Here is a 27,700-nt window from a genome sequence, read left to right on the forward strand (position 1 = left end):
GAACCATTTAATATCTTAAAATCTTAACTCTTAAGTAAAAGTTAAAAGTCTGCACAAAAAGAAATTTCATCTTATCTACTTTCTAAATGCATGTCATGGATCTATTGCAACAATTCATAAGTGCTTGTTTGTTTTTTTTGAGTTTCACTCTTTTACCTGGTTTGGTTAAAGGGTTAGTTCACCCAAAAATGAAAATTATGTCATCAATTACTTACCCTCAGGACGTCCAAACCTGTAAGACCTTTGTTCATTTTCAGAACACAAATTAAGATCTTTTTGATGAAATCTGAGAGATGTCAGTTCCTTCATATACTGCCTTTGCAATGAACACTTGGACTCTTCAGAACGTTTATAAAGAGATCAGAAAACTAATCCATATGAATTTAGCAGTTTAGTCCAAATTTTCTGAAGACTTGATTGCTTTATATGATGAACAGATTCAATTTAGGTTTTTACTCGCATGTAAACATTGATCATTGATCTTACCAGTGCTGATGCCGCTCTCTCTCCTATTGCGGTCTTTGATTCCGAAATTAGCTAGCTGATGACCAATAAAATGCAGCTTATATCTGTTTCTTTCATTGACGTGTAATCCATTAAATTTGCATATAGCGTGGGAATTGAAGATCGGATTTATATCCATTTTGCAGTGACACATTTATGTGGCCAAGTGTAAATGAAATCGTCCGATCTGTAAAAACGCATGAAGTGACCAGATGTAAACAGGCCCTTTATGATCGTTTTAAAGAGTTAAAGTGTCAGTTGCAAAGACTGGAGGAACTGAAATCTCTCAGATTTTATCAAAAATATCTTAATTTGTGTTCTGAACGAAGGTCTTACGGGTGTGGAACAACATGAAGGTGAGTACTTAATGACAAATCTCATTTTGGGGTGAACTAATCCTTTAAAAGACACACTGGAGCTGAAAATGGGGGAGTTGGAAAGTAAAAACTTAAAGTAAGCTGAGGCTGATGGTTTTCATGACAGCATAAAACAACATATGTACAAAAATACTTTGTAGGTAACATACTCTGTTCTCTTCCTTGGTGGTCACCTGAGGGTCTCAGGACAGAAAAGGTGTGCTCTATGGATTGAACAGATGTAATTATAAGTATTAGATTGTTTAAATGTGTTTGATTCCCTCATGCCTAATTAATGCTCTTGTACCTTGTGTGTTAGGTGGATCAACACCATAGCCGGCTCCGTGATGGTCTGCCTGAGAGATGCCCAATGTCGCTGAGAAAGGTGGATCAGGTAAGATTTGCTTGTTACTAACACAAGTAAACAAACACTAAAATTTTAACAGAAAAGCATAACACAGATTTTGGTTCACTTCTTATAATAACAGTATGGTTAATTTATTCATTATTACACTGGCATTACCAACAATCTCCAATCAGTACATCAGTGTTCTTTTGAGTACATTAAGGATGTAGTTTTCACACTGGGGATGTGTTGTAGTCCATATTTGAGTGTGATTTATTCCTTGCACCCCCTGCAGCTTTGGTCTGGTCTAGGGTACGGTAGGTACCGTGATACTCTCATGGCGTACTGAACGTACGTCCCCTTGTCCATTTTATTCTCGAAATTCAAACAAAAACTTTAATTTTTACGCTCCTTGATGTGGCATGACAGATCTTTGTACAGGCACCACATTTGTACATTTGTACAGCAGCGCAAAGTGTGAGAGAACGTGATCATCTTTTCCCCTTTAAAGGGTTACTTCACCCAAAAATGAAATTTACATCTGTAAGTCCTTTATTCATCTTCGCAACACAAATTAAGATATTTTTGATGAAATCTGAGGGTTTCTGTAGTAGGGATGGGCATTTCAAGCCAAAATAATATTCGAAGATCGCTGGGAATTATTCGAATATTATTCGAAAATCGCACCCCTCCCCTGCATGCACACACGCATGTAGGCCTACTATACGCTACACACACAGAGAGAGATAGAGAGAGAAAGAGGGAAAGAGAGACAGTTCGCGCTTTCATTGGGGAATAGGCTATCTTAACCCAAGCCATATAATGATTAATGTACTGAAACATATGTTCGTTAATATAAGTGGAAGTAAAATCCGCGCGGCCATTCATAACGGTGCGAAGCAGAGCGAGTGTTTTTAATTAATTCCTATTTTGAGCTTCTATAGGAATTACGTTAACTGAAAACGCTCGCTCTGCGCCAGTGGACGCGCACCATTATGAATGACCGTGGGGATTTTACTTTCACTTTCAAATTAGCGCCAAATCGGGAGCGGCGATTGCTGAATGGTGGGTTTATTATTCTTAATGAAAAACACAACAACAAAACAGTACAATGACAAACTCACTTAAATGGGCGCTTTTACATTTCGCTTTGAAACCAAATCTACAGCCGTCGTCTTGTTAGTCAAGAGTGAGGCGAAATCTGACTCCTTCTGCTGATCTGTGCTGCGACTCTCGTTTGGCTCACGCTGAACTGAGCAGACGCGTTCAGTTTGTAACTGTAGTGTCTCTTTTTATTACTATAAAAAAAATCAAAACGACGGTGGAGGCGGTGCCGCGGGACAACACCGACTATCGCAGCAAGCCTACATCAAGCCATAATGATTTTAGGCTGCCTAAACGCGTTATAACATCGTGAACAGCCTGAATGACGGCACTTGTGTGAACATTGATTTTAACATCTCTGTTACATGCCACGCTAGTCTACAGTTTGTGTGTGAGACAATGTGATTGACAGCTTGTAGGTGCGTTATTGGCAGCGCGCGCCACCCTCTGTTTACATGAACGTGTCACCACTGAAAACATGAGGATTTTTTAAAGACGAAAATCGCACAACCTATTCGATATTCTATAATTAAATCAACGAATCGAATATTCGAAAATCGTGACACATCCCTATAGTCAATATGACTACAGTGGTTCAACCTTAATGTTATGAAGGGACAAGAATACTTTTTGTGCGCAAAACCAAAACAAAAATAGTGACTTTATTTAACAATTTGAACTGTTGTCATACGGAGTTGATGTAGTGCAGTCTTCCATGTTTACGTCCGAACACTGGCTCAGTATTGGCCGAATCCTGTGTCAGCATCACACGCATCCATCGTTGTGCTCACGTGTACAGCTTCAGCCAGTACTACTGTTTTTATTTTTGTTTTGTGCACAAAAAGTATTCTCATCGCTTCATAACATTAAGGTTGAACCACTGTAGTCAGGTTGACTATTTTAACAATGTCTTGACTACCTTTCTGCACAGACATCAAAAGGTGCAATGATGTTGCTGCCTATGTGTGGTTCAGAAACCATTGGATTTCATCAACAATATCTTAATTTGTGTTCTGAAGATGAATGAAGGTCTTATGGGTTTCGGCTGACATGAGGGTGAATACTTGATGACAAATTTCATTTTTGGGTGAACTAACCCTTTAATAAATCGTTGTGAATTCATTGGGTTTAGTTGCCGTTTTCAGCACACATTCTGACAAGCAAGCATCTGAGGCAGCGTTCGTGACACGTTTGTCACGATCACCGTCTGTTCCTGTCAGTTCCTGGACTCCATTTCCCATAATCCTCCCTGCCAATCACATGCACACTCCACACCAATCACCTGTTGCCACATACAGCTTAGCACACTATCTGGACTATTTAAGACTCACTCACACACCACCTCATTGCGAAGTCTTGATTCACCCTGTGTTCAATTCTGAGCGGTTTCCTGTGTTTATTGTCTTCCTGTTATCGATCCTGTCTGGTTACCTGTTTATGATTCCCTGCTGCCTGCCTTTGGACTGTTTATTGTTATCTGGACTGTGAACGTTTTCTGCCTGCCCTGATCTACTGCCTGTATCCTGACCACGATTCTGCCTGTCCCTTGCTGTTTCTGTTTGCTCCTGTCTGACCCTGCCTGTACGACCACGCTCTTATCTAATAAAGCTTGCAAATGGATCTCAGCCTGAGTCTCGCTTCGTTACAGAAAACTTCGCCAAAACAACGATCCAGCGGCTTTCCTGGAGAACACTGGCCCGGTAGGAACTTTGCATTATTGTTATTAGGGCTCAAGCAGGGCTCACGATCGCTGGAGGAATATGTTGTGGAATATTTGGACATTGCTTATCATTCAGACTTGCCGGACTGTGCGCTGATAGACTTTTTCTGTGAGGGCATTAATCAGCCACTCAAATCACAACTCATTCGTGAGGGACCCCGTTCATCTCTAAGTCAGTTTCTGGATTATGCTTTATTGACTGTTGGCTCTCCGTTTACTGTGGGTGTCGTGGAGAAATACGACACCTCGCTGAATCATGTAATGGCCGCCGCGCCAGAGAACACGCACAAAATGGCGGCCACCACCACTACAACACCAAATCAAGTCTCCGCTGATCTTCGTGAGCCAAGTCGAGTCCAAGTTAAACTTCCTGAGTCACGCCACGTCTCCGCTAATCTTCCAGAGCCAGGTCTAGTCGCCGCTGATCTTCTAGAGTCACGTTCCGTCTCTGGATCTGTTCGAGAACGGAGAGGGTTGCTGTCCAGTGTGGATGATCCACCGCTGACTTCAGCACGAGCGGCTGGCATTCCTAAGCCTCCGCCGGCCGCTTCGCACTCAAGCCCGCCGGCCGCTTCGCACTCAAGCCCGCCGGCCGCTACGCACTCAAGTTCGCCGGTGACAACGCACTCAGGCCCGCCGGTTGCTACGCACTCAGGCCCGCCGGTTGCTACGCACTCAAGCCCGCCGGTTGCTACGCACTCAAGCCCGCCGGTTGCTACGCACTCAAGCTCGCCGGTCGCTATGGACAAGATGGCCGCTTCACCAGTGCCCACGGGCAAGATGGCCGCCCCTCCAGTGTCTGTGAACATAGGGGTCGTCCCAGCCAGTGAGTCCGCTCCAGAGCCCGCTCCAGCGCGGGAGTCCGCTCCAACCCTGCATGCTCTTCCTGTCAGTCCTGTCATGGCCAAGAGGGCTGTCTTTACCTTCTATGTTTTGGCGGTCCTGCGTGCCTGGAGGTCGCACTCAAGCTCTTTCGACCCTGGACCAGTCTGTCAGTCCGCTGCCATCCCAGAGCAGTCCGCTCCCATCCCAGAGCAGCCCGCTCTCCCTGTTATGGTCACGGAGCCCCCTTGGTCTGCCCTGCCGGCGCCACCCAAGCTTTCTGCCCTACCGGCGTCGCTCGAGCTCCTTGCCCACGAACCCACCATGGCCACCGTTGAAATCCCCAAGAACTTTTTGGGGGGGGGCCATATACTTGAGGGTGGGGAGCTTGTGGGTGGGGACCCTGCACGGCCGCGATCATCAGCGGCCTCCGAACTGCTTGAGCTTGTGGGTGGGGACCTTACACGACCACGGCCTTCAACTGCCTTTGAACTGCTATGGCCAGCTACGGACTATAGCTCGCTATGGCCATCTATGGACTCTGACCCGCCGTGGTCTTCGATGGACTCTGACCTGCCGTGGTCATCTACAGCACCTGATCTGCCGTGGCTGCCCAAGCCACCTGACCTGCCGAGGTTGCCCAAGCCACCTGACCTGCCGTGGTCGCCTAAGCCACCTGACCTGCCGTGGCTGCCCGAGCCACCTGACCTGCCGTGGCTGCCCGAGCCACCTGACCTGCCGTGGCTGCCCGAGCCACTTGACCTGCCGTGGCTGCCCGAGCCACTTGACCTGCCATGGCTGCCCAAGTCACCTGATCTACCGTGGCCGCCTAAGCCACCTGACCTGCCGTGGTTGCCCGAGCTACCTGACCTGCCGTGGCCTCCCGACACTCCTGACCCGCCATGGCTATCCATGGCACCTGACCCGCCATGGCCGCCCGTGGCACCTGACACGCCATGGCCGCCCGTGGCACCTGACCCGCCATGGCTGCCCGTGGAACCTGACCCACCATGGCTAACTGTGGCACATGACCTGCCGTGGTTGCCCGAGCTACCTGACCTGCCGTGGCCTCCCGACACTCCTGACCCGCCATGGCTATCCGTGGCACCTGACCCGCCATGGCCGCCTAAGCCACCTGACCTGCCGTGGTTGCCCGAGCTACCTGACCTGCCGTGGCCTCCCGACACTCCTGACCCGCCATGGCTATCCGTGGCACCTGACCCGCCATGGCCGCCCGTGGCACCTGACACGCCATGGCCGCCCGTGGCACCTGACCCGCCATGGCTGCCCGTGGAACCTGACCCACCATGGCTAACTGTAGCACATGACCTGCCGTGGTTGCCCGAGCTACCGTGGCCTCCCGACACTCCTGACCCGCCATGGCTGCCCGTGGAACCTGACCCACCATGGCTAACTGTGGCACATGACCCACCGTGGCTGCCTGAGTTCCTGGATCTGCATTAGAGACCCTGTTCCTGTCTACATCTCCAATGCACCCACCCCCCCCCTCCCTATCTGTGCCATTTACGCCGCGAGGACGCGCCTTCCGGAAGGGGGGCGTTATGTCACGATCACCGTCTGTTCCTGTCAGTTCCTGGACTCCATTTCCCATAATCCTCCCTGCCAATCACATGCACACTCCACACCAATCACCTGTTGCCACATACAGCTTAGCACACTATCTGGACTATTTAAGACTCACTCACACACCACCTCATTGCGAAGTCTTGATTCACCCTGTGTTCAATTCTGAGCGGTTTCCTGTGTTTATTGTCTTCCTGTTATCGATCCTGTCTAGTTACCTGTTTATGATTCCCTGCTGCCTGCCTTTGGACTGTTTATTGTTATCTGGACTGTGAACGTTTTCTGCCTGCCCTGATCTACTGCCTGTATCCTGACCACGATTCTGCCTGTCCCTTGCTGTTCCTGTTTGCTCCTGTCTGACCCTGCCTGTACGACCACGCTCTTATCTAATAAAGCTTGCAAATGGATCTCAGCCTGAGTCTCGCTTCGTTACAACATTGTATTAGTTGTTATATTTGATTATTAAATAAGTGATTTAATAAATGATCAATCACATCAACTCATTTTACAATCCTATTAGCACTTTATTTAGATTAAAAAGCTGCATGTGCACACCCTGTCGTGCTGTTGGCTATATGCCACTGCAGTAAATGCATATTGAGGTATTAAGGCTAATGATTAATCGATTAATTAATCGTTCATTTAAACGACAATCAATCATGGGTATTTGTGTAAATTGACATCCCTAATTACGTCTTACAGTGCATCCAGAAAGTATTCACAGTGCTTCACTTTTTCCACACTTTATGTTACAGCCTTGTTCCAAAAGTGATTAAATTCAGTATTTTCCTCAATTGTACAAACAATACCCCACCATGACAATGTGAAAGAAGTTTGTTTGAAATCTTTGCAAATTTATTAAAAATAACAAATGAAAACAAATCAAATGAAACACTGTCTGTATGAACGTGCAACGAGAGTCAAGCCCATATTCTCTTACTAGTAACCATAACGACAGTGACCAACGTAATATTAAAGATGGCGACGTCCATAAAACTGAAAAGTATTATCACTTTTGACATGACAAGAGACTAACTGAACCGTGAGTTCATCCATCAAAACTTGAGTAACCAACAGCAGCATTAAACACGCGCTAGCCGGAGTCTTTAACCGACGCACACGCGTGTTACGTCCTTTGCGACGTCTCGCACATAAAACGGCATTTGAATTTGGAAAAGAAACACAAAACTGACGGGAGCCGCTCCGGTGGAGAACAGTGACTGGATCTAACACCTTAAGATGACGCACAGCTCATATCTCTGTCGCTGTAAGTTACCGAAAGCGAAACCACACACAAAACACCGGCTCTCTCGCTCTGTATGATGTGACAACTATTGTCCAGTGCGGTTCCGTTCACACAGCGCGAATATTCCAAGAATGTGGTTGTAGTCCTGAAAATTTACGGGTGTGAGTTCGGTTATAGAATGCGGTTGTCACTCCCGTAAATAACCTCCATGCTGCAGAAATGTTTCTGTACCCTTCCCCAGATCTGTGCCTGATACAATTCTGTCTCGGAGGTGTACAGACAATTCCTTGGACTTCATAGCTTGGTTTGTGCTCTGACATACACTGCTAACTGTGGGACCTTATATAGTCAGGGGTGTGCCTTTCCACATCATGTCCAATCAACTGAATTTACCACAGGTTTACTCCAATCACGTTGTAGAAACATCTCAAGGATGATCAGTGGCATCCTGTATGCACCTGAGCTCAATTTTGAGTGTCATGGCAAAGGCTGTGAATACTTATGTACATGTGTTTTTTTTTTGTTGTTTTTTTTTTATAAATTTGCAAAGATTTCAAACAAACTTCTTTCACGTTGTCACTATGGGGTATTGTTTGTAGAATTTTGAGGGGGGATAAATTTATTTAATCCCTTTTGGAATAAGGCTGTAACTTGGAAAAAAGGAAAGTGCTGAGAATACTTTCTGGATGCATTATATATCTGCACAAAATGATGCGAATGCACAAGTGAACTTGACTGTGTTTGTCAGAATGTGTAACTCCTGTTGTTTATTGCCAGAATAACAATATTTAATGTGAATTGTATTCTATTTAATTTACTAATCAGCTAAAATGTACAGGTTACTGTACTTCCTCTGCAAGTGCAGAGCAGAATACATGTGAATGCTTCCACATTTTCACTTCTGCGCTCTAGTTTTTCATGTGAAACATGCTGTGTTTTTGACTAAACTGCCAGTGTGAAAACCTATTGACACCCTGTAGTCTAACCAGACCCATCATGTTCAAATTACAGCAATAAGTAATTTTTCTCTCCAAACTGAGTGTTAAAGTCACAACCCATCAAGTCTATGTGTCTGGTTAGGACACTGTTAGAGTTATCAGCTGCTGCTGCTGTTGTTGCTGTTGGGTCTCAGGACAGAAAAGGTGTGCTCTGTGGATTTTAAAAGGTAATGTAATAAACAGTTTTAGATTGATGGGGAAGATTGAACCCCTGCTGTTAAATAATGAAGAACAATAAAATTATAATGAATGTGTATTATGGTGCATGTATTTAGCAAAATGCTTCTCTCTAGAGTTCATTTTTATAGCTGACTAACGAGTTATGGTCACTGCATATGGTTTTTCTGAGATAAATGTGACGTTATGACATTGCTTACAAGCTGTTTTTATTGACTTCTTTCGAGGTTGAAACACTGATTGTGCTATTTCATTAGACAGATACAGATTTCGGTAAGTTGTACTGTATCTTTCAACATACCTTCAGATATTCATTCATGTTTATTTCACACTGTAACTGGTATTAAAGCGGAGGAGAGGATCAGTTCACGTGCCCTTCACGCTGCCACATCTCTGGAACTGAGGCACTACAGCGATCTGTCACGCCACATTAAACATTATTTTTTTAATTTCGTAAGAAAATGGACAGAGTTTGAAATCTGAGACTTTGTTTCATATCAAAAGTAACAAAGCACAAAGTTTATTGCCATTTCCTGTTATCTCTTGGAATATCGGTCATTATTAGCTGAAAATATTTTACCAATGGGGAAAACCACTTGTTTAGTCAAGGCATTTTAGTTTAGGCATTTGCTTTAATAAGTATTTAATTACAAGTAAGACTTTTGATGGCTCCTTATTACCATGCTTAGGGCAATGTTAACTTTTTTCTTTCTTTTTTTTATCTATAGCATTTGTTATGAGAAATAGCAACACAGAAACTATAGCTACAACATGCCACAGTTGTAATATAAATACTTAGTGAAAAATCTATTCCCCTAACAGATTATATATTACAAATTCTACAACAAGTCTAAACTTACCACAATAAATACAATAGAATGTGATAAATTCTAGTAAATGTGGTCATCATGAGTTTAAAAAGCTTGCAGGATGATGTTTTCCCCTCTTTTCATCAGTCATTTTAGTGGCTGTTTTAGATCATGTTCGACTTTCTCCATAGCGTTTTACTACATTCTCAATAGAATTCAATGGGTCACATCATCAGCGTTGCGATAGAAACGACTCATGCAAATCTTATCACTGTTGGAATGCGCTGATGAAAGCGTCTACAGTGATTTGCGCGCCATACAGCTTATGAAAGCTCAGAACGCGTTCAATTCAATTAATCAATTAATAGTCTGATTCTATGTTTCGGTGTGGGCACTCAGAGAACCGGCAACATGTGAGCAGTGCTGGTTTATTAGCAGTGCTGGGGTAATTAGTAAGACTAATTACCCCTTGGTTAATTGCAAGCAGTGCTTGAAAATGGGCCAGTAGGGACCGGTACGCAGTACTGGCACTTCTGTACTGCGTACCGGTCCCTACTGGCCCATTTTCAAGCACTGCTTGCAATTAACCAAGGGGTAATTATTCTTACTTTTCCAATTCCAATTAAACCAATCTACCTCTATGTAATTGACTTTATGTAATTAGACCAGTCTAATGACTAACTTTTAAGACTAGTCTAAGCAGTTTATGTAACCAGCCACAGAGACAATGAACTAAATGTTACACTTCTAACCATAATTGAGATCAGTCTTTTTTCTATAGAAATGAATGACTTATTCTGTGTTCTTGCCTGGTGGGTACTTGAGGGTCTCAGTTCAGGGATTGTGTCCTCTAATAGATTATACAGAAAATGTAACATTTCCTAGTGTTAGACTGTTATTCATTTGCAGTTTGTTTTGTGCATGTGATAATGAATGTTCTTTTACCTTGAACGTTAGATGGGTTATTGTCACGATCACTGTCTGTTTCTGTCAGTTCCTGGACTCCACTTCCCATAATCCTCCCTGCCAATCACATGCACACTCCACACCAATCACCTGTTGCCACATACAGTTTAGCACACTACCTGGACTATAAAAGACTCACACACACACCACCTGAGGGCGAAGTCTTGATTCACCCTGTGTTCAATTCTGAGCGTTTTCCTGTGTTTATTGTCTGCCTGTTATCGATCCTGTCTGGTTACCTGTTTATGATTCCCTGCTGCCTGCCTTTGGACTATTTATTGTTATCTGGACTGTGAACGTTTTCTGCCTGCCCTGATCTACTGCCTGTATCCTGACCACGATTCTGCCTGTCCCTTGCTGTTCCTGTTTGCTCCTGTCTAACCTTGCCTGTACGACCACGCTCTTATTTAATAAAGCTTGCAAATGGATCCCCGCTCTGCCGACCCATCATTACAGAAGACTTTGCCAAAACAACGATCCAGCAGCTTTTCTGATGAACACTGGTCTGGTAGGAACCTTGCATTATTGTTATTAGGGCTCAAGCAGGGCTCACGATCGCTGGAGGAATATGTTGTGGAATATTTGGACATTGCTTATCATTCAGACTTGCCGGACTGTGCGCTGATAGACTTTTTCTGTGAGGGCATTAATCAGCCACTCAAATCACAACTCATTCGTGAGGGACCCCGTTCATCTCTAAGTCAGTTTCTGGATCATGCTTTATTGAATGTTGGCTCTCCGTTTACTGTGGGTGTCGCGGAGGAATGCGACACCTCGTCTGGTCGCGTAATGGCTGCCGCGCCAGATGACACTCACAAAATGGCGGCCACCACTACTACAATGCCAAGTCAAGTCCAAGTTAAACTTCCCGAGTCACGTCCCATCTCCGCTGATCTTCTAGATTTACATCACGTCTCTGGATCTGTTTGGGAGCGGAGTGGGTTGCATTCCAGTGTGGCTGATCCACCGCTGACTTCAGCACGAGTGGCTGGCATTCCTAAGCCTCCGCCGGCCGCTTCACACTCAAGCCCGCTGGCCGCTACGCCCTCAAGTTCGTCGGTTGCAACGCCCTCAAGCTCGTCTGTTGCAACGCCCTCAAGCTCGTCTGTTGCAACGCCCTCAAGCTCGTCTGTTGCAACGCCCTCAAGCTCGTCTGTTGCAACGCCCTCAAGCTCGTCTGTTGCAACGCCCTCAAGCTCGTCTGTTGCAACGCCCTCAAGCTCGTCTGTTGCAACGCCCTCAAGCTCGCCGGTTGCTACGCCCTCAAGCTCGCCGGTTGCTACGCACTCAAGCTCGCCGGTTGCTACTCACTCAAACTCTCTGGATGCTATGGACAAGATGGCCGCTTTGCCAGTGCCCACGGGCAAGATGGCCGCCCCGCCAGTGTCTGGGAACATAGGGGTCGTTCCAGCCAGTGAGTCCACTCCAGAACCAGCTCCAGTCCGTGAGTCCGCTCCAACCCGTGAGCCCGCTGCAGAGCCCACAGAGGAGGTAGGCACAGACCCACCGCCTCAACCACGTAAACGGAGGAGGAGGAGGAGGAGGAGGAGGAAGAAGGCTTCCTCCATCCCTCAAGGCCCTGAGGCCTTCCCAGAGACCGCTGTAGGCCCGGAGGCCGTCCCAGAGCCCGCTGTAGGCCCGGAGGCCGTCCCAGAGCCCGCTGTAGGCCCGGAGGCCGTCCCAGAGCCCGCTGTAGGCCCGGAGGCCGTCCCAGAGCAGCCCGCTCTTCCTGATACGGCCACGGAGGCCGTCGTTGAGCTCCTCGCCCTGCCGGCGCCACCCGAGCTCCTTACCCACGAAACCGCCACGGCCTCCGTTGAATTCCCCAAGAACTTTTTTGGGGGGGGCCATATACCTGAGGGTGGGGAGCTTGTGGGTGGGGAGCTTGTGGGTGGGGACCCTGCACGGCCACGATCATCAGCGGCCTCCGAACTGCTTGAGCTTGCGGGTGGGGACCTTATACGACCATGGCCTTCAACTGCCTGTGAACTGCTGTGGCCGGCTACGGACCCTGACCTGCCGTGGGCGCCCAAGCCACCTGACCTGCCGTGGGCGCCCAAGCCACCTGACCTACCGTGGCCGCCCAAGCCACCTGACCTACCGTGGCCGCCCAAGCCACCTGACCTGCCGTGGTCGCCCAAGCCACCTGACCTACCATGGCCGCCTAAGCCACCTGACCCGCCGTGGCTGCCCGTGGCACCTGACCCGCCGTGGCTGCCCGTGGCACCTGACCCGCCGTGGATGCCCGTGGCACCTGACCCGCCATGGCTGCCTGTGGCACCTGACCCGCCATGGTTGCCCGTGGCACATGACCCACCGTGGCTGCCTGAGTTCCTGGATCTGCATTGGAGACCCTGTTCCGGTCCACGTCTCCAATGCACCCACCCCCCCTCCCTATCTGTGCCATTTACGCCGCGAGGACGCGCCTTCCGGAAGGGGGGCGTTATGTCACGATCACTGTCTGTTCCTGTCAGTTCCTGGACTCCACTTCCCATAATCCTCCCTGCCAATCACATGCACACTCCACACCAATCACCTGTTGCCACATACAGTTTAGCACACTACCTGGACTATAAAAGACTCACACACACACCACCTGAGGGCGAAGTCTTGATTCACCCTGTGTTCAATTCTGAGCGGTTTCCTGTGTTTATTGTCTGCCTGTTATCGATCCTGTCTGGTTACCTGTTTATAATTCCCTGCTGCCTGCCTTTGGACTATTTGTTATCTGGACTGTGAACGTTTTCTGCCTGCCCTGATCTACTGCCTGTATCCTGACCACGATTCTGCCTGTCCCTTGCTGTTCCTGTTTGCTCCTGTCTAACCTTGCCTGTACGACCACGCTCTTATTTAATAAAGCTTGCAAATGGATCTCCGCTCTGCCGACCCATCATTACAGTTATCACCCCAAACATCCTTTTGCTCATTTATATGAGACAAGCTCACTGGAACAGCTGGAGCTGAGAAAGGTAGTTAAGGGTAAAGTTAGTTGCATTTGCTACCATGACAGTGCATAAACTGGTACACGAGGGCTCTTAAGTTATACCTCAGTAATGACTGATTTTTTGTTTTGTTTTTGTACTTACTCTGCATTCTTCCTTGATGTGTAGATGGTCTTGGGTCTTGATAGGGTCTCGGGTGAGAGAATGTGTTCTCTAATTAATTATACAGAGAAAATGCCATATTACTTTGTATTAGGCTGTGAATCATTTGCAATGAACGTGTTTGTGTGATTTGTGATTTCCTCCATACACTAATTAATGCTCTTTTACCTTGAATGTTAGGTGGGTGTTCATGCCAAAGATCCCGTTGGTGGCCTGCTTGAGAGAAGCTCTCTCTTAGATGAGCTTACTTATGGAACTTGTTCAACTGCTGCAACTGAATTGTGCTCTCTTGCTTTGTATCTTAGCTTATTTAGTTTTGTAGTCTTGCTTTAAACTAACAAACACATTTTATATTGTACAACTAGATGAAATGCTACAGTATTTACCAAAAGTGAGACTCATAACTTACGTGGTGTTCTTCCTTGCTTGGAACCTGAAGGTCTCAGGACAGAAAATGCATTATCTAATGGATTGTACAGAAAATGTTGAATTAGCTAATGCGAGGCTCTCTTTTGTGTGCAGTGATTGTCCTTCTGATTTCTTTTTCCAAATGCTAATCAATGCTTTTTTACCTTGAATGTTAGGTGTGTGTTCACCCCAAGCATCTTGGGGCTCATCTGCCTGGGAGAAGCTCACTGGTACAACTGGAGCTGAGGAAGGTGAAGTTGGTAAGTTGCATTTGCTACCATGACAGTGGTACACAAAGGCTCTTAAGTTATACCTCAGTATTGGCTAAAATTGACTTTTTTCTTCTTCTTCTTCTTTTTTTTTTACTTACTCTTGCATTCTTCCTTGGTGTGTAGACGGTCTTGGGTCTTGATAGGGTCTCGGGACAGAGAATGTGTTCTCTAATTAATTATACCGGAAAAAAAATGTTGTATTACTTTGTGTTAGGCTTTGACTCATTTGCAGTTAATGTGTTTTTGATTTCCTCCATACACTCATTAATGCTCTTTTACCTTGAATGTTAGGTTGATGTTCATCTTGCTCGTCTGCCTGGGAGAAGCTCACTGGTACATCTGGAGCTGAGAGTGGTGGAATTGGTAAAGGTTGTATGTACTAAAGTAATTTTACATGACATTTTCATTTTTATTGGCTGGTTTAATGAAGGTTCATTCATTATAGAGGCCTGCAACTTTCTGACATTAGGCAGAATATAAGTGCGTGACTAAACATCTACAGTGCGTGCGTAATTTTTATGCAAGTTGATATTCTGATCATATCTTTATTTCAAGCACATTTTACCAATCCAAACCACATCAGTCTTAACTACTTTTAATTTGTATATAATCATTTATAAGTGATATATAATTGTTAATGAAGGCTGGAAAAACACCTTATATTCAGGTGTGCATTATTTTTAATCAGGTTTTCTTTTATAAGCAAAATTTGCCAAAAAAGAGGCCATGCTCTCACAGCAGAAGAATACAGTTGTCAGTCCTGTATTTGAGTCCTTAATACGGTTACGTTCACACACAGTAGGTTATTTACGGGAGTGACAACCGCATTCTATAACTGAACTCACCCGTAAATTTTCAGGACTCACAACCGCATTCTCAGAAAATCTGTGCTGTGTGAACGGAACCGTTTTGGACAACTAGTTGTCTGTCACGTCATACAGTGCGAGAGAGACGCTCTTCTACAGCCTGGGATACACTGCACGATTTTAGCAATCCTATAAGATCATTACAAATCACACTGTGTGACACGGATCTATTAAACTTGGGTACGACATGCATGTAGACTGTACAATGAAGACACCTGTTGATGCATAGGCTACGCAAGTTTCTATAGAAGAATAAAACGTCATCAGCATGCGCTAGTGGTAAACAAAACACCATGTTGAATCACACTTTGGCAGTTGTAGTTTTTATGTGCTGAAAATAAAAAGGAAGCGGCGAAAGAATGAAAAAGAGCTTGAGGTAAGCAGTTTTAAGTTTTAGCACCATGTCGGAAAAACGGCCGTCTTTGAACCTCTCTCACTGTACAACATAGGACCACCGATTAAGAGCCACGATCACAGAAATCGCCACGATTGTTTCACGATGGCAATCTTTCGTCTGGGATAGCTAAAAATCGTGCAGTGTGTCCCGGGCTTAAGGTGTTTTGTGTGTAGTTTCACTTTCGGTAACTTACAGCGACAGAGATATGTGCTGTGTGTCACCTGAAGGTATTAGATCCAGTCACTGTTCTCCATCGGAGCAGCTTCCATTTTGTGTTTCTTTTCCAAATTCAGATGCTGTGTCATGTGCGAGACGCCGCAAAGGACGTGACACTTGAGCGCAGCGGTTAAAGACTCCGGCTAGTGTGTGTTTACATGCTGTTGTTAGTTAATGAATTTTTGATGGATGAACTTGCGGTTCAAATGGTATCTTGTCACGTCAAAAGTAATAAGACTTTTCAGTTATATGGACGTTGCCATCTTTAATATTACGTTGGTCACTGTCGTTATGGTTACTAGTAAGAGAAGGGCTTGACTCTCGCTGCATGTTCATACAGACAGTGTTCCAGAGTTGCTGTGTGAACAGGACATTTCGAGGCTCACACCTGAAAGTAAATGCAGTTGTCAATCTCAAAAACTGACCGTGTGAACGTGGCCAGAGATTTAACTCACACTGGAAAGTCAAAAATTACTAAATGCCCGTAAAAAAGATGCAATACTAGAAAATGCACAATTAAGGCATGATCATTGGACAGTGAAATGCTCATTGGACTTGCATAATGATTGTGCACGCACTGTATGTTAACTATGTTTATTTTGTGATCATAAACTTGACCCACATGCTGTTGAAAGAATTGGTATGTGAATGTGTGATGTCTGCCTCCATCAAAACAAATTCCCTTTCGAATGGGAACTCGCACTGCGTCCAAATACACTTTGGCATTCCCCAAAGTGTCTTCGGATGCAGTGCGAGTTCCCCATCTCATGGAACCATGGTTATATGCGTAACCTGAGACTATTTCTTTGTACTACACAAAGGCTTACTAAAGCTTGAGAGTGCCGTTGCCTCTAATTAGCAATCAAATGTTTGATATGCTTCGTTTAGCGTGTAAAACCTTGAGTTATAAATGTAATGATGTTAATTCTGTCCAAACTGTTAAAATAACAATAGAATTGGGTGAATTTGAAAAAGCAAAACATTTTTGTAAAGCAACAAGTCACTAGAGCCTGTGCATTACATTAATTTTACTCTGGATAAGGAGCATTCTTGGACATGACACAAAATGCTTAAAACTATCAGAAATATCAGTTTTATAAATTTAAACTCACAATTGCTGAAAGATTTCCCCACTCTACTTGGTGTAAGCAAAGGTCGTACAATAGGACCTGGAAAAAAAAAACAAAACACAGCAGTTATACACTTGTGTCTAGCAATCGTTTAACTAGATTCATTTATTTACTAGATTGATTTATTGAACTAGATTCAATGTATTTTTACCTTTTGTCTTGAAGTGTTTTGGGGGTGCTGGAGCTTTTGGTGCAGGTGGAACTTTTGGTGCAGGTGGAACTTTTTCTCTATTAATTTTCTTCTTTTTGTGGGGGGTATCATTAAGGCTCATCATCTGATGAGTATATTTTTCTTTCTGAGAGCAAAATCAGGGTATTACATTATTTTACAAAGCAGGATTAGATGGGTAATAACACTGCCCTGTTTGTCAACTAAAAGAAAACATTGACAACTTACTTGTGAATTCTTTTTCCAGGAATTTCAGATTCAGAAATGTCAGAAGTGTAGCATGCCTTTTTCCATTTTTTGGAAATCTTGTCAAAAGATGCTGAAAGAAACAAAGTATCTTAACTCAATTCATGAAAGCATTAGGCCTTGGGATGTCATGTATTAGTGATCTCGTTTTATGTGATGTTTTAATAATGTTTATTTACAGTGTAGTTTAACTTACCTGACTCGTGCAGAATTCTGGCCTGATGTTTGGTCCACCCTTTATCTGGCTGTGGTGCCTCCATCATCCTGACACTCTTCAGCAACCGGTCCAAGTCTTTGAATGGAGGCCATCACGATTGGCCATCTGAGTACCAGGACTTTGCTACAGGTCCAGTTGTCTCTTCTCCCACAAACTCCACTATCACTCTGTGTCTGAGTCTGTGTCAGATTCACTACTATATGAAGAATGTGCCATGGTGACGCATTCAGGCTCATCGATTTGGGACAGACAATCCATAAATTCGACATCGTCATCATCAGCGGTGCTGCTTGTGTCACTTTGCATGCTACCATACTCCTCCCTCCAGGATGGTGATGATACTGCTTGCATTGACTGCAGTTGTTCGTCCACCTTCTTTTTGGCTTTTCTTCGCAATGTCCAGTACGATTGTTTTTTGCCAGCCATGGTGCTGAGACATTAACAAAACAAAGTACATTGTACTAACCTGCTAAATGCAGTGGTTCTCAACTCCAGTCCTGGAAGCCCCTTGCATTGCACATTTTGGATGTGTTCATTAGTACATATGATTCAACTCATATAATAGAAGCTCTAAACAGCACGATAGATGAGAGAGACATCCATAATGTGTAATTTTGTGGGTCCCCAAGATCGGAATTGAGAACCAATGGCTTAATGCATTAAAGGTAATGAGTACATATGAGCACATACCTTGTTTTTGACAGTGTGAACTGTGGCTACTGTCGTTGAGTGAGTGCTGTTGACTGTAGAGAACTTTCTGTAGTGGGGGAAACAATATAACATTAACTGTCAGTTTTGTCATTTTATGTATTGAACCTAAATGTGTGCCTAGAAATTGTATACAAAAGCTTATTAAACCTGTGTGTGGTCACTACTTTTTAGATGATGTTTATTAATACATTTAATTCAACTAGTTACTTTGTGACTAAATTTTAAGTCTAGGACAAGGTTGTAAAGTTTATCTCTACTTCTAACTAGTTGATGAATGTTGGTTGAGGGTTAAGAGATCTAAACTCTGAAGAATGGTTGGCCAAAATGTCATTATTGTAGTACTCCTTTAAATGTAAAAATATATTTTGATCTGCCAAATTTTAATGTCACGAGACAATAATTTTTAGCGCAACAAGCTTTTGAAGAAATTTATTTATTTTATTTTTATTTATTTATTTTTTTTAATAAGTGCATTTAATGAAGCTTTTATAGTTATGTATACAAAATCATTTAGTCTTTAGTCTTTTTAGGGCCCAAGCACAAAATGTGCTGGACCCAGTTGTTTTCCTGTAATTTGTCATATCACCAGAGCATATGAACAATCACATTTGGTACATTTAATATTTGAAGAGTTTTATTCATTTACTAGTTGTGGCTCATGTAAATCATGGCCACGGGACATTTTTGACCAGTGGATAAAACATAAGTTTGAATTGAGTGCCATTATAAAAGTCTGCAGGTGTTTGTGTTGCATGAAAGTTAAATTAAAATTAAATCAAACAAAGTTAAAGATGACAACAAAAAAAAAGTTTATTTTATTTTATTTAATTTTCTTCACAGTTGAAAAAAAAAAAATGTTATTTTAAAAGTCATGGAGCTAAAATAGCTGTAAATACGTCATGGAGTGGGGTGTGGTTTCATTTCTGGGAAGCACGTGCCAGTCACTCCTTCACTTCTTGATTAGAGACGATACGCATGTACGCCATGCAGTACACTCCGCAGGTTTCATTACAGGTAGGTAAAATAAGTCTGTTTCATGGCATTGTATAGTATGTTTTCAATGTTTATAACAATGTTTTCATTGTTATAGTCGGGGGAACGGGGCCAGCACATCCGCTGAAGCCGGAGTTTCAGCATTAAGGTAACCATTTTAACTATGCATGAACTAACGTTAGTGCGAGGGTGACCAATCCTGCTCCTGAGGGCCCACTGTTCTGCAAAGTTTAGTTCCAACCCAAATTAAATCTGAAACAGCTAATCAATATATTTCTAGGCATAATAAAAACTTTCAGGCAGGTGTGGAGACCAGTTGAATCTAAACTCTACAGGACCGAGTTTGCACACCTCTGAACTTGTCTACATAATGATTATCGCATGTTCATATTGTTTGTTTCGTTAGTTTAGTGTTTATTAAACTTAATCAGTGCAAGCCTATGTCATCCAGGCCGCTGCTAAAGCTTATGTTACTTTTTTCAGCGCTGGTGGGCTAAACCAATCATAGTTATCGAAGTAGAGCAACGCTTCAAATTTTCCCGCCCTGACCTGTGGTTGGACCATGTCGGTTAAATGGCGCTCATGTAAACAGGACGCTGTCAGTCAGTCACCGCTGTTTTCTCGGGGAGATTCAGAACCGCTAACGGTTTTTCGGTGAGGTGGTTATTATTGTATTTGTAATTATTATGGTATTTAGTTGCATCTATTATATTGTTATTAATTTCAACATATGTTATGATGTCAAAAGGCTAATTAATACTTACCAACAACTTGCTGACAAAAAAAAACAAAACAACAACTTAAAGCCGACTTAACCAAATAAAACTTTAAATATGTAAAAAACGAACGCGTAATTAATAATAAACAGGAACGCTATATATAGAAATGTTAGTATTTACAGATTACTGAGGTAAATTGCGAAAGAAATGTTGAGGGGTCAATAGGTCGAGTGTACTGTAGTAAATCACAACGGTTATCTGATACAAATGGTTTGTGATCACGTGATTTATGAATGGCCTCGCGACGTGTCACTGAGCTGGATGCAGGAACCCCAATGGCACGTAATGAGCATTTAGTAATGTCACTGTATTTATAAGGCTTAATAAATGTTTCTTCTCCACACATCCACTGGAGAACCATACTCCTATGCTTTTTTTGTATGTGTAATTTTTGTGTGGTTTTTTTTTTTTATGTAATTATGTAATTTAGTAATTTTTCATGAGATTTTCATATTTAATGACTGGCTTTAAGTAGATTCTTTTAAGGAGGTTCAACTTTCTGACATCAGGTAAAATATTATCTTATTATTAATTTTCCAGGCATTTCATTTGGGCAATGTTGTTAAAATATGCTGATAGAAATTAAGTTCCTAAATTTCATTTATGAAAGCCATTGGAGGTCATGTACTTGAGACTTTGCCATCTGTTTTAATAATGTTTATTCTGCTTACCTGATTCAGAAATCTGGCCTGATGTTTGGCTGTGGTGCCTCCATCCTGACACTCTTCGGCAACCGGTCTTTGTATGGAGGCCACCATGATTGGCCATCTGAGTTCCATCGTTTTGCTACAGGTCCAGTTGTCTCTTCTCCCACAAACTACATTTTCAGGTACAATATAATTATTATTATTATTTTTTTTTTTTAACTGCAAAAACGATGACTGTATTTTATCCACAGATTTTCAACGTACAAGAGTAAACCGGTCAGGCGGTCCAAAAATTGTAAAGTTGGTTGCTTGGCCATTTTTAATTTTCTCTTTTTTTTTTTTTTTTTTTTTTTTTGAGTGATGACCTTTGTATTGGTATTGCAAAACCATTAGATTTTTATTTTATTTTAACCACGGTGGCTGTGCTTGTCTCATGGCTCACAACAAATTGTGGCTATACGGACATTTCTAGAAGCCTCAGTATCTCAGCTCAGTATGGTTCGAGCTCCATGAAACAAAAACTGATCTTTAGAGCACATTACAAGGTACATGTACATATTAGGGGTGTAACGGTTCTCGTTTAACAAAAATAAACAATACCATTCTCCACTCACGGTTCGGCACACATTCGCACTGCGGTTAATCTCAAATCATTCTGAATGTTATCTGTAATATGGTTTGGTAAAAACAATGTTTTGAGTTCTGCTAACTTTTGTTCCTCACAGTTCATTAGTGTGTTGCGGTTCAGCATGGCAGTGGAAGGAGACAAGCCACTGATAGAACAATCTTCATCATAAAAATATCCTGTCTGGGAACATTCTGGCTTTATAACATTACAACAGCAATGGTGAAAAAACATGGACAAAACAGTCACTCTTTGTAAACTTTGTTCGATACGAGTGTTTGATTATTCAATTTCTGTACCTGAAAACTACTGTTAAGACCTTAAAATCTGAAAAGCACTGCTTAATTTAATTTATATTTTTGCTTTGTATTTATTTGTGCTACTGCTTGTATTTGATTATTTGTACTTTTCTTTATTTTTATTTGACAGTAGTCTTTTTTTTTTTTTTTTCCCATCTTTTTTTCTTAACATAGCACATACCTAAGAGTACCGAAGTGGTGACTACGGTGACTCAACCATGATACAGACCAAAACATGAGTAATTTGAACCATTACACCTCTTGTACATATATAAATATTTTGCACCTTGTTTTTCCTTACACCATGTCTACACCAGACAGCAGCATTTCAAATGTGTCAGATAGCAAAAGTACTGTTAGGCTTAATTTTTTATTTTTTCCCTTTACATCAGACATGTCCTGCACTTTATTCTCATTTATGCATGTTTTTTTTTATTGCTCTAACATGTCAATAACTTTAAGTAGCTTTGCGCGGCATATATTTACATACCACTATAAATGATATAGCAAAATCTTCGTTGGTAGAGACTTTATATTGTAACCACAATATATTATCATACCGCCCAAACCTAAAATAGATTATGTGTGTCAGTCTCAATCAGGGGCCAGTGACCACCAGAGGGTCTAAGCAAACTTTAAATGGGGACCATTGGACCACTTGAGATGGATTAACTCAAATATGACCAATAATATTGTAAAGCAGATTTTGAGCTGATCTCCTTCATTCTGCTGCTAGCTCACCACAGCCACTGGGGTGTACCAGCTGTGGAAAGTGCAGGCCAAATCTTGGGTGTCCACCTTCCACCACCAAACTTCTTCTCACATGTAGACAAGGTAATGAATTGTTTAGCAGACTATTGGTATACATGACTGTTTTATTTTATTAGGGCTGCAACCAGGGATTATTTTAATAATTTAATTATTTCTCAGATTCATTAGATAAAAAGCAACATTTCATTTTTTGTGTATATTTGAAAAGCAAGTTATCATTCCCAGTGTTCAAATTGAATATGGTGTGATCATCTGTGATTCAATTGTCCGCCACATCCATGCTACCTCAGCTAAAGGTAAGGTGCGCAGTCACTGCTTTTCCTGGTGCTCGTGTTCTCGATGTTGCTGCGCAGGTATCCGCGATCCTGAATGGTGATGAGCATCGGAGCTGTAGTGCTCGGGGGTGAACGACATCAGGCTGCGGCAGACAGAGGTTCTGAAGAAGGACTTCAAGAGCCTGATCACGACAGTATGCAGCACATCGTCTGCAATGAGGATCATCGTGTCCGGAAAGCTTCCGACATACTGACGAGGACATGAAAGGTTCAGTAGATTGTTTGCTTTAAATGAATGGTTAATGTCTTGGTGTAATGAACAGAAGCTGCTCTTTGTAAATAAATAATTGGAATCTTTTCTGGGAGCGACCTAGGCTCTTCCGTGCTGATGGCCCTTTATGGACGAGGAGAGGCTGATTAATTGTAGACATTTTAGAATAGCATTTTTATGACAAAATCTTAGTTACTCAAGGAAGATCATTTAAATTCAAGCTAAAACATCACTCAATAAGTCACAAAAATATTAAACAAAAATGAATAAAAACAAGGTATGTGTTTTTGGTTTTAAAGGGATAGTTCACCCAAAAAGGAAAATTCTGTCATTTACTTACCTACAACAACAACAACAACAACAAAATACTATGGAAGTCATGGGGCCTATCAACTGCTTGGTTACCAACATTCTTCAAAATAACTTCTTTTGTATTAAGTAAAAGAAAGAAATTCATAGAGGTTTGGAACAACTTAAGGGTAAGTGAATGATGACACAATTTTCATTTTTGGGTGAACTATGTTCTTCTGCATCAGCGCTTTGCGAAAGAGCCCTTAATTATGCAGAACTTTATAGCTTCATATAATTTAAACGGATGAGTTATAAAAAAATTCACCCCCCTCAGAGTTGTCATGAAGGGCAAAATTAGCAGTATAGACCAAAACCACAATTTGAACCAGGCTGTAAACATGTTTTTTTTTTCTGCTGTAAAGTTTTAACATGGGACTCAATGAATTTCTGCTCTCTTTTGGAGCCTGTCCCTAGCGGCCAGTCGATGAATTGCAGTTTAAGTCATTTCCGTATTGGCTTCACAAGAAACTGGGGGAGGTTGCCGCTTGGTAAAACCATGCATCACTACACGGGGAAAAAAAAAATGTTTACAGATTAACGGAAGTTACACCCATAGTTCTTCCAAAGCGCTGTGGGGCGTAGGAAAAAGGTGGACAAACCTATGGAAATTATGAAAGATAGCCCACGTTTGAGCTCTCCTCAGGACGGCCACTTCTATTTACATGAGCAGATGACGGCTCTCTATTGAGACAGAATTTTGAAACTATCCCTTTAAGTAGTCCTGTCCTGCATTATATATTTACATACCACTATAAAAACCAATGTTTCCCAATCACTGTGCTACGGCACATTAGTGTGCTGTGGAAAATTATCAAATTACAAAAAAAAAAAAGTAAAAATAAATGAGAATATACAAATAAGAATATATCATCACGCCATTGGGCCGAAACATGTATCTCTATATTTCGTCATTGTATCAGTTATGAGCTAATAAAATTTACACTATTGGTCATCCCTTAAAGTTTGGAGTTTGAGATCGCTGCTTGTTTGCAGTACAAGGGTAAAATAAAGAACTGAGGTTTGCGTAAGTACACGATTTTCTTTACTCAAGAAAAACTGTCCATTAAAGCTAGTGTTTTTGCCCGACAGCGACAATATGTAAATTTGTTTTTATCACCAACAACATCATACTATGACCTTATTGTGTTTCTACCAGAAAGCTCAAGTTTCACATTGAATGTGAGTACTACTTTTAATATATCATCTACTTTTATATGCCATTTGAAGCAATTAATTTTTGTGCAGTTTTGTTATATTTTTATGTAGTGATGTGCTGTGGAATTTATTTACTTATCAAAAGTGAATAAAGAAAGGTTGGGAAACACTGATATAAACAATATAGCAAAATCTTTGAGTAGACATTTTCATTGTCGCCATGATATATATTGTCATATTTTATATTTTGTTATACCGCCCAACCCTAAACTAGTGAAAAAGTGAGGTTTTTTTTTTTTTTTCGACCTGTGTCTCCACAGTATTGTGATCACTGTCCGTTTTCTTCCATGTATGCGATTGTTTTGATTATGAGAGCATGTTTTAGATCTGTCAATCATATAATATCTCCTGCTCTTACGTATATAAAAATTGATTGTATGGTAGTCAGAGCATTGTTCAGTTTTATTCGTTACTCAGCTTTCACAGCAATGCTGGTAAATGAGCAAAAAATATATATAAATATTGTGAGAATCATGTTCATCAATCTGAATTCATTGGCACAGCTGTTGTGTGGTATCTAGTACTGAGGTTGTTCACAGGATTGTGTGCATGTTGCTGCTTTGTACATGGTGTTCACTGCCCAATATTGTTTGTGAGAAATAAGTATTTTAACCCACAGTAAACTTGTACATTATTTCTTATAAAATGCTCTAACATCTTTTCCATTTCTTTTCTCCACCAAACAGCTTTGGAGATGGTTCAACCTAGATTCACAGATCTACCGCTACCCCAGCTTCATTCCCACATCTGGCACCCAAGATTCATTAAGTGCAGTCTATAACCAGTGTCTGCACCTTGTCCATTGCAAAAGTTATGGAATGTTTTATTAGAGCTCATTATAATCTTTATTTGAGACTGGTGTTATGTAGAGGCTGTTGTGTGTTATGTTGTGAATAAAGTTCACCCCCCTGTGAAACAGTTTCCCTTATTTGTGAGAATATTTTACCTTTAATGTAGGAACTGCTGAGAGCATAAAGTGTCTTTTTTTTATTTTTTATTAATTTATTTATTTATTTATTTTTTATTGAAAGCTTGTTTTAATGTTCAATCAACTTTGGGACATAATCAACTCTGGGAAGTTAGTATCATTAATTCTGTAAGGCACTATGAATCAAATGAACATTTGTGTAGCGTATTTCCTCCAAAGGATTCTTCCTCATTCCTCCTCAAACATCAACAAGGGTCTTCTTTGCTATTGTCACCTTTTGGCTTGCTCATTGGAGTTTGTAAGCATCATTATTTGGAACAAAATATGAATGTGAAAATTGGTAGGTGTTACACTATTTCAGTTCTCAAAGAACCATCTGACACAAAGCCATGGATCACCCCTTATACAGAGCATGGTAGGCTAAGAAGGGTCTAATTTATGCTTTCTGCATAACGAAATTATGTGAACCACACCTAATAAGCAGGTAGAATTACAGTTAGTTTGAAACGAGCTTTACCTCAACTTGGCTGGCAATTTTTTGCATGTATTTTTTGTCAGGGATCAAGCAAACAAAGGGTTAGATGAACAAACTACAGACTTGTGCATGAAGGGTTCCAGAAAGTGTTCATATGAGCTTGTATTTTAATTTATATGTACTGATTTGTAACCAGATTATGATGGTCACCCTTTGCAAATCATTTAAAGCATTTTAAAAATTAAATCCATGAAAGCAGTATATGAGTGCCTTTTTGATTATTCTGAGCCGAAAGCAAAAAAAAGCTATTTAAGTGTAAGTGCAATATGTAAAACTAAATGTATCAGTGAAACTTATCAATGCAGAATCTCCAAAATAAGCATAACTGTACTTTTGTTGTTGTTGTTGTTTTTACACGTTATGTAGGCTACTCGTTGGGGAAAATGCAACACAATATGAATTCGATGCTTGTCAAATTGTATGCAGATCAATGAACCATCAATGTATGTATTTGATATAATTAGTTTTATATTTCCGTGTCAACACTGGATGCGAACGGCGCGACGCGACTAAAGAATAGACCCCGCTTTGTCACGTCCATGCAGACAACTTAATTAAGCGAGCTGCTGATCTGCCGATCCGGCGCTGCGTGGCAGCACGTAATTTCAAATGTTGAAGATTCATCGTATAGACGTCATATAGAGGTAAGGAAGACGGCTCATTATCCACTAAAAACGGAAGATGGAAGACGGATTTCAAATATTTAAGATTCATCGTATAGACGTAATATAGAGGTAAGGACGACGGCTCATTAACCACTAAAAACGGTAGACCGAATGCGATGTTAACCAGATGCTACGATCTTTCACAGACGTCTCCGCGACGTACGTGTGCTATCTGGACAATATATTCACAGATTCGAGCTTCCCGGATCAATGGCCACGTACACACTGCAGCTAAATTAAGTTGTCAGTTCACCTTTTAGTGCTTAATCGCGTTCTGTACACACACAGTTCAGTAAAATACGGGAGTGATTCTACAACCGTATTAACTCCCGAAAAATACAGGTAGTGACAACCGCATTTACAGAAATTCCACGCAGTTACGCAGTGTGTACCGAACCGAACTTACCAAACTAGTTGTGAATGACGTTTACGTGCACCGGTGTAACCCCACACAGCAGGAGACTCCTAGGCGGATCCGCATTCAAGTCGCCAAACCCGCGTGACTGTCACATTCGGTTTGGCGCCGCCCAGAGGATCAGCTCCGCCTCCGGGCTGCGCCGTAAATTCTACTGTCAATCAGCGGATCCTGAGCGGACCCATGTCGGATCCGCGGACGCGCACGCGCCTTTACTGTAACGGTTGAACCACAGTACACCAAGAGCCGAGACGAGAGTCGTATCAGTGGAGACTTTCTTTGCTGGGACACGGTTGCGCTGAACCCTCTTGAGTAAGTTTATTGATATCATCATGTATATTAATCCCAGATAGCACACATACGTGTGGCCGACTTCGGCCTCATATCTGTAACATCTAATAAGGATCGGTCAGGCATAGGCGCGTGTCTTCAGTCAGTGCTCTTTCCAGCTCGTCGGCTTTGGGTCGGATCACGACTGCAGGCCGATGCCGCGCTTATCTGCGCGTGACCATTCATCTCTGCAACCCACGAGAGAAATGGCGACTCCGGCGACATCTGTGGTT

General features: G+C 42.3%; 1 protein-coding gene across 10 annotated transcripts; it reads right to left on the reverse strand.

The window, feature by feature from the left end:
• Positions 1–311: 311 nt before the first annotated feature.
• LOC127522722 (uncharacterized PE-PGRS family protein PE_PGRS46-like) lies at positions 312–27,700 on the reverse strand. Of its 10 annotated transcripts, none has more exons than XM_051912997.1 (10): positions 20,812–27,700; positions 18,348–18,414; positions 14,696–18,087; positions 14,515–14,584; positions 14,309–14,386; positions 14,146–14,199; positions 13,905–13,949; positions 10,612–13,787; positions 1,168–1,236; positions 312–1,084 (listed from the first exon to the last, which is right to left on the reverse strand). In XM_051912997.1, exon 8 carries the CDS (start codon positions 13,125–13,127, stop codon positions 12,204–12,206), a length of 924 nt encoding a protein of 307 aa, XP_051768957.1. In that variant the 5' UTR covers positions 13,128–13,787; positions 13,905–13,949; positions 14,146–14,199; positions 14,309–14,386; positions 14,515–14,584; positions 14,696–18,087; positions 18,348–18,414; positions 20,812–27,700; the 3' UTR covers positions 312–1,084; positions 1,168–1,236; positions 10,612–12,203. The 10 variants fall into 10 exon arrangements, with proteins under 10 accessions (XP_051768957.1, XP_051768955.1, XP_051768951.1 ...); XM_051912995.1 differs by having other exon boundaries at positions 14,696–17,321; positions 17,423–17,513; positions 17,637–27,700; XM_051912991.1 differs by having other exon boundaries at positions 14,696–14,761; positions 17,008–17,064; positions 17,177–27,700.

The sequence above is a fragment of the Ctenopharyngodon idella genome, chromosome 11 (genome assembly GCF_019924925.1).
Source record: "Ctenopharyngodon idella isolate HZGC_01 chromosome 11, HZGC01, whole genome shotgun sequence".
NCBI lineage: Eukaryota > Metazoa > Chordata > Actinopteri > Cypriniformes > Xenocyprididae > Ctenopharyngodon > Ctenopharyngodon idella.